Source organism: Epinephelus moara, chromosome 8 (assembly GCF_006386435.1).
Source record: "Epinephelus moara isolate mb chromosome 8, YSFRI_EMoa_1.0, whole genome shotgun sequence".
NCBI lineage: Eukaryota > Metazoa > Chordata > Actinopteri > Perciformes > Serranidae > Epinephelus > Epinephelus moara.
The window spans coordinates 34,373,890-34,386,084 of NC_065513.1; the positions used below are offsets into that span (position 1 = coordinate 34,373,890).

Sequence of the window (12,195 nt, forward strand, 5' to 3'; positions counted from 1 at the left end):
GGCTGCGTCACTTGTGCAGCTGAGGGAGGAGGGGCTGGTGGTGGTTTTTAGACGATGCAGCAGGCAGAGACAGGAGAGAGAACGCGTGAGAAACCTGCTCGCAGAGAGAGGACACAGGGACAATAATCATGTCAGCCTCCTGGAAGCATCTCTTTTTACAGATCCTCCTGCTTCTCGTCTCCTGCAGACACATCAATACAAGTAAATGACTGTTTGGGTTTAATTTTGACTCTGTGGATGTCTTGAAATGTTGTTCTGCCTTCTCTGTTCCCCACACTGTGGTGTGTAACCTTGTCAGGTGTAGAAGAAAAATGTCACAGGGTTCCCACACCGTCACGTTCTACTGTATCTGCCATATTTTTGATTTGAATTTCTTTATTACGTCAGGGTCAAAAATACAGACAGCATCTGCATCATCACCGGACACTGAGACTCATCATTAAAACCAAGAGCAATTACTTATTTAAGGATTTAAAAATAAATGCCAATGTGTAAAAAAAAAAAGGTCTGATTTAAAATACTTTTTATATTAAAGAGCTGTGATCATGGATATCACAGGGATTTTAACTGAGGCAAACTGATCAGTTTAATGCATTAAATTTTATACTTGCCATTCATTTACCATCTGCTGTGGCTACGTGCTACGGAAGCCCTGAGAGGCAAGTGAGACAGTGTATTTTTGTAGTAATACATTTTCTAAATATTCTCTCCTAAATGTATTACTTGCCAAGATAATCCTTCTAAATTTCTTAAAGAATATGTCAATCATGTGGAAAAAGCTACTTTTTTTTTTTTATCTATGAAAGCCAGGGGCCGGTTACACAACACACCTTGAGGTGAGATTTCCCTTGAAGTCCATGTTAAGGCTTTCTTAAAATAAAATCAGCTGCACAAAACAGGTCTTCTCCTTCATGTTTCCTTAAAATGTTCGCTTAATTATGGTCTTATACTTAAGGAACCCCTTAAAGTTAGTTTAACCATTGCACAGAAGACTTAAGGTAACACAAGCTTGAGCACAAGCAAAAAAATGGTTACCTTGGAAACTGTAGTAATTTACCACTATAAAATCTTTCAATGCAGTAAATGCCTTAACAGTTTTACTGGATTCTGAGCAGCTACCTTAAGTAAGCCCCTCAGCTTAGGAAAAATTAACTCTTAGCCTAAGTGTCATACTTAAGGAGAAAACTTATGGTGCTTTGTGCAACTGGCTCCAGGCCACTAGGAAGTGCGCCGGGCTTTGAAGCCATTTTTTGTCGTGGTCAAACATTGTAATTACATTGCCACGTGATGCCCCGTGGCCCAAAAAGACTTTCTCTCATCGACTTGCATAGCGAAAGGGACATCTGTAAATCAGTGGGTACATTTTTTTGACCGTCACTGCCTTAAAATGACACATTTCACTATTGGGATTTGATCCATTCGGTCCGATAAATTTCATATGTCTAGAAGAGCCGCAGGATTAAATCATTTTTTCGCCATTCAAGTTAAAAGAGTGCTGAATTGGAAGTAGCTGGCCCGGCCGGCGGAAGTCTCTGGTGCACCTGCTCTATGGACGGCACAGTGCGGAGGCAGTGCTGACCATCTGGGTATTTTTATAAATGTCAGTTGATCATTTTAGGCTTCATGCGCCACTGTACAACTTCCATAGGAATGAATGGGGCCCCGCCTCCAACGCTATATCCAGGTCTCTTTTCACATCCATTGGGTGGAGGGTGGAGAAAAAAAGTTGAAAAAAATTGTATATCACAACTTGTTTCTGCTAAAGAGCTCAGTGGCCAAAGAAAAATAATCTTACCTTATGTAACACCGACAGCCAATTGCAGACTGACCATCTTGAATCAGCAAAAAAAGAAAGCAAATGAGGGCCAATGGCGTGGGAGTGGGACACAACACACCAACTAGGGCAACAGATGCTCACTGACAGCCCCACATTGACCAACAGCTGACCATCAACTTATGTTGTGTTCTTACCAACATGCAATGCAGATTTTCTTATTCTATTACTAACGCAAGTTTGAACACTCAGACTGAGAACCTATATACAGATAATGTTCCTGTAGAAAACAGGAGAAAAATACGACACAGGCGACAGATACTTCAGTTCAATGCAGCTTTGCTCCGTGGAATTTATTTGCCAACATGCAAAAATACCAGAAATAAAACTAAATACCTAAGCTGATAACAGGTTTTTTCCCGTTTACAAGCACACATTATCTCCTTACAACAAAAACAATGGAGCCCAACCAGTTTACTACTCTACTAATTCATCCTCATTGAGTTTATAGACTGACCTGTGTTTACATTTAGTCCACAATACTCAAGAAAACAATATGAAGAAATGTAGAATTTGCCAGTTACATGTTCCCTTATTTAAACTCACATTTAGTGTAAAATTAAAAAATAAAACAATTGCTTGTAATGAGAATTGCATGTTAGTTTAGAAGAAATATATGAGCTCAAAACTTGCAAGGTAGCTTAACCTTTTAGGGAGCTAAACATATTACATTATTACATATATAGTAATTTAAAACAAGTTGTGACATCAATTTAATATTAGTTAATCCAAATTACATGTGCTGCAGCCAAAATCCAGACCACGTTTGCGTCTTACATTGATCAATTACAAGTTTGCAACACTTGTGCAATACCAGCGCCATCTTAGGTCACATTCAAAGAACAACTGGTCTACTGGTCAGAAACCCCATATAAATGCACTAACTACCCTCACAAAATCGCCCTAACACACATTTTAGATGTTTGACAACATGTGTATGTAGTATTGCAAGTTTAACATTTCACACACCTGCAGAAAACAGGAGAAAAGATAGACACGGGCGACCAACACTTTGCATCAACGCAACTTCGTTCCGTGGAGAAGAAGAAGAGGGTCAGCGGGGGAAGCACAGCGCCACAGTGCCTCCTGCTGGTGACATTGATATGCAACTGCAAGTGTTTTTCTCACAGAAATAATATCCTCAAAATAAAAACATAAATAAACTATTTTGTATACACTATAAAAGATAAAAAAACATTTACAGAAAACGTGACCATACATTTATTGTGCGTCACATTGACTTGCTTCATAGGCAGGAATATATAAGCTGAATCATTGGATGAAGTTCCGCCAGTACGTCCTCAGCTTCACACGTCCCGGAGGATCTCAATGCTGATTGGCTATCGCGGTGCCAATCAGTCGGTCAGCGTAATCAACTCTCGCGAGAAAGCGTGTGACGCGAAATCGTGAAATCCTGACTTTGCCTCAATACTAAAAAAAAAAAAGAACTTTTGTGGTGGATTTTGGAGAGACTGTATGACAGTGTGCTAGCTTAGCCAACAGGCTGCTAACTGGCTAACAGGCTGTTTCAATTCAGTTCAATTCAGCTTTATTTAAAGTGTAAAATCCCCATAAACATGGTCTCTAAACACTTTACAATTATACATTAGAAAAATACAAATTACAAATAAAAAATACAAATAAGCACAATTACTTACAATAACAATTAAAATAAATAAAAGTAGGCCTATGCAAAAGTGCTATCAAGTTGTACCATATGCTTGGGAAAATAAATAGGTTTTTAGTCTAGATTTAAAGATGTCAATGGAGCCTGCATCCCCTAACTGATTGGGGGAGCTAGGTCCAGAGAAGTGGGGCACGGTAGGAAAATGCTCTACCACCTGCTGATTTTTTGTTAACTTTGGGGACTGTGAGGTAGTTAGCATTCTGTGAGCAGAGAGCACGTGTTGGAAAGTATGGGATGATTAGCTCAGATAAGTATGGGGGTGCTAGGCCATGTAGAGATTTGTAGGTGAGTAAAAGCAGCTTGAAGTCTGATCTGGACTGGATCGGTGAACGTCACTGTGACATTATGGCCATAATTTAACGCCATAACTCAGGGACAGAAGGAGAGACATTTTGTCAGATACTAAAAATTGGTGGTGACACTAATTTTGGGTACCCACCCTGAAACTGCTGATTTTAAAGATCTTGCTGCTGGGTTGAAGATGTGTGTGAATGATGTTTTAGCATTTGTAGCTATCCATTTTGAAGCATAGTGTCATGGCTACATATGACTCTGGACAGACATGGATGTAAACTGTAACTTTACAGGTTGGAGGGATAAATGTAGCCTGTTCTTACTGTATACTGTCAGCATTACATTTTAAGTTTGTGTGTGTTTGTTTTCCTGTCAGAGACACCTGGTCCAACCCTCCCTCCACTGGTTCCAATAAGCCCCCTGCCAACAGATGTCAGAAGCGTCGTTCTTAAAGGTAAACCTCAAATATTTTCACTGTAAACGTGGTGTTACTGCAGAGATGGGTGTTTTGTCCGCTTGTGTGAGCAAAGCTTACACGTTCTGATTTTCCATTGCGTCTGTGCTTCAACTCTCCATGCAGGTAAAAGTCACGTGGAGAAGGTTGAACTGTTGAACCCTGTCAATCTGGCACTGGAGTGTACCTGGACAGGTGATCAGAGCAAACTACCAAACATAACTGGGTTCTGGAGAAAAGATGGGGATGAGGTTAACAACAGCCGTGTCACGGCACAGCTGGAGAACGAGCAGTATAATCTCAAACGAGTGTGAGTATGTGTTCATGATTTCATCCATTAGCTCCAGAGAATGCATTTACTGTAAAACTTCAATTAATAGCCCGGGCTATTATTTGCTTAAATCACTGAAATTAATGAGCCTATATTTGGGACAGGCCTTTAAATCCTTTCACACAAAACTGTTGCTGGATTAAAAATTAGGCTTCAGATAACATATCAGTTATGAATCAGTCATGTATCTAGCACCGACAGACAGGGCATCAGAGAGGAATACGGCACCCAGCATACCAACACATCACCACTTTAATCTGTTTAAACAATACTCACACCAACACAAAGGAATATCCAAAGATCCAAAGAACTTCTATATATATATATATATATGTGTGTGTGTATATTTTTTTAACTACTAACATTAAATTAAATGTATATTTTTTAATGTAAAGCATCTTGAACACTTGAGATGATGACTGACTTTTATTGGTCTGCACTGCCAGTCCATTACTACAGCTGTAGTTAAATTTAGTTTAGAATTATTTTTATTTAGATGAAAATAAATACTGTATTTGAATTATTATTTATGTTATTATTTAGCCTATTTAATTTATTTATGTTGTAATATGAATCACCTTTAGGCTAACACACATTATTGTAAAATAGTTATGTTTTGATGAAAGAATCAAAAATTATTTACAGACATTTAAAAAAAAAAAAACATTTATCCTAAATTTAACATGGGATGTTTTGGTATAGAATTAAAATTAAGATTTATTTTTGCTTTACAGGTTCAGCATTGTCAATGAAGAAACCCTCGGGAATTACACCTGCATGTTTGGAAATGAAGCCAAAATAGACTTTGTTTTGGCAGGTACAGATCACATCCTTTCATGAGTTATATGTAGGCTGTCACATTTTACATTTCACAGCCAGTATTTGTGAATATGATTAGTGATTTATGAATATCAGTATTTACACTTTGTTTAAAGGGTATAAAATGCAGGATATACAGATTCATTTTTATCATTACTGTTCTTTTTCCTTGTTGTCCACCAGCTCCAAAGATCGGTGAGGTGAGAGATAAGCCGATAGTCGGCTACATGGGGGACTTTACTGTGATCACGTGTAAAATGGAGGACACTAAGCCAAAGCCAAATACCTGGAACTGGTATAAAGCAAATGGCACAGAGAAGGTAGGTGGGCTGCTCGGAGTGTCTTTTGTGTGAGATTTGTGTCACTGGTGACAAGTGTTTTTACTTGACTCTAAGCAATCAGTCCAAATGAAGACACCTGAGCATGTGTGTAGAGCCTTTACATTTAACAACCCAAACCTGCCAAGTTGTATTGTCCCTACACCAAATGACTTTTTACATTTCCAGTGTTGAGTTTTACTTCAGTTATCATGGCTCTCTTGCTCTGTGGATAAGGAGGCAAAACTGGTGGAGTGAACAAGCGTCCTTATTCAGTATGTATCTAATCTTGTGTTTCTCGGGTTCTATGTTTTTGCGGACACATAAGGAATTATTTCATATTTCTTAGATGAAGTTTGGTGTAGTATTTTCTACTACGAGCAGGATGGGAAATAATCTCAAAAGGAATCTAGCTGTAGTCTTGCAAATAATGACTCTGCATGATCCCCAGTCTTTGCAAAATCTTCTAGTTTGTGACTAAAAACTCACATTGTTGTCAGATGTGAGAGGTTGTCAGACTTTATTCTTTTCCAAGTATTTTCAAAGTCCCGAGTAAGGATGGCAGAGGGGATACCCACACACCAATGCAACTGGGCTGGACAGCCACAAAAAAGGTCCACAGGCTGAGATCGATGCACTTTATTTAAGACATCCATGCACAAAAGAAAGGTGCTCAAAGTGCAGGGGAAAAAAAACAGCATCAAACGTTTCAGTGCTACTGACAGGAATGCTTCACAGAACATATATAGACACAGACAGATTACTACCAGGTGTGATGAATCAGTCAGCAGGTGCCACTAATTAGATGAGATCCACTCTGAGGAGCAGAAGCCTGACCTATGACTATTGTACTATTTACAACATCTTTAAACACTGATGTATGATCGCAGAACAAATATACAAAAAAACACAACTATACACAGAATAAAAAGGAAAAGGACAAAGCATGTCCAAAAGGGCCGTGCTGGTACATGCAGATGTCTATGAAAAGCAGGACAGATTAAGTATTTCATTCAGGCCTAAAGGCTGTTCAGTTTTAAGAAGAAAGGTCCATCTACTTTCACACTACATGTAAGACATAAGTTAAAACTGAACATCACAGAGGACGTCAGTCATAATCTTGCCATGTCAAAAAATCCTGCAGAAATCACTTTAAAACAACTGGAAATAAACTCAACATGTATTAATATAAAATAATCTTAATTTAAAAACCCTCACATGTACTTTGTCGTTTTACTTTGACAGATTATCAAAGCCAACACCTCATGAAAAAAATACATGGTGTTTAAACAGTCATTTGATGTTTGTTCAGGAGCAGATCTTTGCAGAGCCTCACCGCTATGAGATTAAAAACAAAGACTGGAAGACCAGACTGGTGGTGCACAACCTGACAGAAGCTGATGGAGGCTTGTATTACTGCGGTGCGGTGTACGCCATCAGCACCTCAATGAGCCACGTGGAGCTGAAGGTCAGATATGGAAAGAACATTTACACAAATACTGTGCTCGACTTGAGTGTTTCTAGTTTAAGGGTATTTAGGCTATACGTTTACTTATATATCGAACATTTAAATTACTTGTTACCTTTTTAAGATTTTGCAAAATTGCAAAATATAAAACACTGTCAAAGATTAAACATTCTTGGTTTGTGACTTGCAGTTTAACAAAAACTACTCAAGGCCACTTGTCACATTTCAGTGTCTATGAGTTGTTAGCAGTTTAACCAAAAACACACTCCCCCTTTTAACTTCTCACATGGTTTCAAGATTCAAAGCCTTAAAAGTCTCTCACAAGAAAAACAACCCAAAGATTAGTAATGAACACAAATTTGCATAGTAGCCAACTTTGTTTTTATTTTTTCTTACCTAATTAATCATTTTCCAACCACTCAGATTTATCTTGTGACCCATTGGAGGACCCAGACCTCTAGGTTAGAATGGGAAAATACACTATTTTCCCTGCTGCTTTTAAAACAGCCATGGTGAAACCTTTGCTCAAGAAACGTGATCTCGACATGACTTAGCCAATTACAGGCCTATTCAAATCTCCCTTTTATCGGTAAACTGTTAGAGAAAATTGTTTTTAATCAACTATTTAATCATCTTAACACTAATAATTTATTGGATAAATTTCAATCTGGCTATCGCACTAACCACAGTACAGAAGATGCCTTATTAAAAGTAGTTAATGACCTCAGAATTGCAGCTGACTCGAATAACGTTGCTGTCCTCTTTTTACTTGACTTGAGTGCTGCATTTGATACTGTTGATCATTCCATATTAATTTATCGACTTGAGAAATGGACGGGTCTTTCTGGTGCTGTGCTTGACTGGTTTCGTTCTTACTTGTCTGACAGGAAATTCTTTGTTAGCCTAGGTGATTCTGTATCACAGACACCTGGGCCACTGCGGCAACAGCCTTGTACATGGGGCGCCTGCTCTACCACTAAGCCACCGACGCCCATGGGGCGCCTGCTCTACCACTAAGCCACCGACGCCCCGTACATTATCATTGTTATGCAGATGATATGCAATTATATATCTCTGTTTCATCAGGAGACCCTAGTGTGTTAAACAGTCTTTTTTCCTGTCTTACAGATATTAACATCTGGATGAACAAAATTTTTTTAAAGCTAAACGAGCAGAAAACAGAGATTTTACTTGTTGGTCCACTAGAAGAAAGGCAGAAACTTCAGTCAAAGTTTGGCAGTCTGTCCCAGCAGATTACATCACATGTTACAAGCCTAGGAGTGATTTTAGACTCTGATCTTAATTTTATTCGCCATTTTAACAGAGTTGCAAAAACATCATTTTTTCACCTTAGAAACATTGCCAAAATTAGACCTTTTTTAACTCAGGATGATGCTGAAATACTTGTACATGCTTTTATCACTAGCCGTTTGGACTACTGCAATTCCCTTTTTACTGGTCTCCCTAGAAAGTCACTGAAGAAACTACAAGTTATTCAGAACGCTGCAGCCAGGATTTTAACAAATACAAAAAAACAGAGATCGCATTAGTCCTCAGCTTGCATCATTGCACTGGTTGCCTGTTTATGGCCTTAAATAATTTAGCACCGTATTATTATGCCCCAACAAGAACTCTCAGATCCTCCACTGCCTGTCTTTTAGTTGTTCCCAAGGTGTCCCACGGTGAAGCTGCTTTTTGTTTTTATGGCCCTAAACTATGGAACACTCTCCCTTTAGATCTGAGAATAGCAGACTCCTTAGCTATTTTTAAAAAGAAATTGAAAACCTATCTTTTTAATTTGGCTTTTAATACGGGTTGATTTTATTTTATTTTTTATCACTGTTATTGTTTTGTTGATGTTGTTTAAATTGATGTGTTGTTTTTAACTGTTGTTGTTTTGTTGTTTCTGATATTGCTTTGTTCAAGCACTTTGGGCTGCATTCGTGCATGAAAGGTGCTCTATAAATAAAGTTTATTAATATTATTATTATTATTATTACATGGGAGTGGGTTCTCGTTGATGAAGATCGCCATGTTGCGCTGGCATGTTTCTGCAGTAGTCCACAATGGGCAAACTAAACACTGGCTCTAGATAAGGTCATTCACGTTTTCCCATTTTCATGTTGGCGTCTGTGATTATACGCTCATCTCCAGCATTTATTCATTGTTTTCACCGGTTTAAATCACTGGGTCCAATTATGTTGAAGAGGAAGAGACCTCTGCGAATAATTCAGCTGTCGGTAAAAACCTCCTGAACGCCTACATCTCAAGTAATCAGAGAAAAAAGGTGAGCACACATTAGCATGTGGTGGGCACGCCAAATAGAATCCGAAAACCATTGATTTGTAACATGAACCCATTTTATTCAGTGTTCTACCGGTTTAAGTCACCTGGGGTCTCATTAATGAAACCATGCTTAGGATGTACACTAAAAAGTACGTATGGACAGCAGCCAAAAATGGTGTGTGCCAAAAAATATTCAACAATTTCTACATTCAGGCTTTCACCTCACTGTCTGCGTTGCCAATTTCCTGTCTCCAAAATGTTCGTAAGCATGGGTCAAAGTTTCTCCCATCCAGTCTATTTTTATAGATCACAACTTTTCTTTCAGGCCTCGTTTTGTGTGTATGCAATGTTTATGAATGAGACCCCTGGTCTGTTCGTTTTGGAAAGGAAGAGACCTCTGTGAATAATTCGGTTCCCGGTTAAAACCTCCTGAACAATGAGCACTGAAGGAATTCTAACCAGGAGAATTTTCAGCTGGTTGCTATGTGCGTTCCTCACTGCTAGACGCCACTAAATCCCCCTAAATCTTACACACTGGACCTTTAAGTATACATTTCACTGACGATACTCCTGTAAGGTTTTGAATGCAGGACTTATTCTTGTAATGGAGTATTTTTATAGTCTTGTACTGTTACTGTTTCTTGAGTAAAACATCTGAACATTGTTTCCACGGCTGCTGAAGGTCATCAGTTTCTTTGAGCCTCTGAAGCCTTTCATTGGCATCATGATCGAAGTGGTCATCCTGGTCGTCGCCATTCTGCTCTACGAGAAAACTCAGGCCAAGAAAAACAAAACCACAGGTATTCAGATAGCAGGGGGATGCTCTGGATTATGTCTATCAGTGTACTGTATGTCGTATTCACTTGTAATTATCTGGCTTGTTCACAGAGAATGAGACGACTGACCAAACGAACACACTGTGAGTACTACGGGAATGATGCAAGAGATGTAAATGTTTTGAAGTTTGATGTAGTTTTTCATGATGTATATTTTGTATGTCCCCACCAGGACTCAGGGAGAAAATAACGGACTGGAGGAAAGCTCTTCAGTGAGACAGCGGAAAGTTTAAAGACCTCAAATCCAACAGATCCAACAGATCCAACAGATCTAAGCTTCTCACAAACATGTTTTCCTTATTTACAAATGTGAAGAATTGAGCTCATGAGCAATATCTCAGCAACTATTTTATGAGTGAGTTCACCAAACAAAGTGCAATAACCACCACTCAATAATTATTCCTTTAATTACTACACAAAGTTTCACTGGAAGATTTTTATTTTCAGTCTGTCGTGACGGTTTAAAGATTAAAGCATTTACCTTCTGTGTTTATAGCCTTGTGTGCACCCACTTCCTGTGGAAAAACTCACACACTCACTATGCCTTTGACACCTTATTCTCAAAAAGGAAGTGCGTTTTTTCATTTTGGGTAATAACTTGAACCTTAGCTCCTCTTTACTTCTGTTTTTTATGCACCATTGTTTGTGAGCAGTGCCTTACACTCCTAAGAAGCACTTAACTAACCTGTCATACTGTGCTTGCATCAACTTCCTGTCATTTTTTTTAGTTTGTCTTTGCAGTAACGTGTGCCTAACCTGCTCTGTGTAGAGATACATCTTTATATATGCAGATGCTTGTGTGTCTTTTCCTGTTAATGTATCAGATGAAGGTTGGAAGGGTCATATTTTCTTGTAATCCGGTCTATCTGTGTGTCTTATGTCACTTAACCCTAACAGGTGTGTCACTCTGTGTGTAAACAACCAAATTAAAACGACACAAACCACTGTCACTGCCTGGAATATCTGTCAAAGCTGTTGTGTTAGCTGATATATAGTTAAAGAGGAAGTCCACCAATTTCACACATCAAAGTGTGTTGATGGGAGTTGGGAAGAACTGCAAATGTAAGAGTTGTGTAAGTGCTCCAGAGAGTTAAAGAAGAAGAGTACTTGGAATAAAAGATGTTGTCTCTGGTTCTGCTGCATCGGTTTTATCCTTTTTTTTTTTTAAAGCTTTAGCTGGTAGCTTTGATCAAAAAGTAATTTTTTGTCATATTTGCTGAAACTGTCGCTACATTCACAAGAAATATTATTCCTCTGCCAACTCTACTGCCTTGTAGCACTGCTCAGGGCATTGTCACACATGAGCGTAACTCACATTGGTTAATACTTGTGGAGACATCCCTACATAATATAATTTAATGTGGAAGCAACATCAAACAACTTTTTAACCATCTGCTTATGAACTCTTGATCTAGACGGAATATGGTAACTTTCACCACTGCTCATTTTAGAAAGAACACCACAAGGAAACATGTTTTTTGTTTAGATTATTAAAATGGATGATGGATCATAGATGTTTGTTCTCACCTGTCAGCAATCAGCCATAGCTGTTAGCTACATCGCTAACATTAGCGTGCCTTTCATTTTCCCTGCCTGGTTGCAGATGGGAACCGATCTAAGCGCACATTATAGTCTTTACGCTGACATAAACATAAACTTTTTTACAGAACGTGGGTGTATGAGTTAAAACATGTCTTATAAACGTTCAAACTTAAGTAGGAAAACACAGATGACTGTATAAAGATGGACAATGCATCACCACTTCCTCCCACTGTACAAAAATGAAGTCAAAATATTCAGGATACGGTCGCTGCCATCTTGCACAGGTGATGTCATTTGGAGCCAGAGTCTGTGCAGTAGTGATCTCCC

General features: G+C 38.6%; 1 protein-coding gene across 1 annotated transcript; it reads left to right on the forward strand.

Annotated features, from left to right (window-relative positions):
* The first annotated feature begins 57 nt into the window (after nt 1-57).
* On the forward strand, nt 58-11,457 carry emb (embigin). Its single transcript, XM_050051246.1, has 9 exons — nt 58-201; nt 4,192-4,269; nt 4,396-4,579; nt 5,335-5,417; nt 5,603-5,739; nt 7,049-7,204; nt 10,173-10,290; nt 10,379-10,409; nt 10,499-11,457. The coding sequence occupies exons 1-9, from the start codon at nt 129-131 to the stop codon at nt 10,557-10,559; spliced, it is 921 nt and encodes a 306-aa protein (XP_049907203.1). The 5' UTR covers nt 58-128; the 3' UTR covers nt 10,560-11,457.
* The last annotated feature ends 738 nt before the right edge of the window (nt 11,458-12,195 follow it).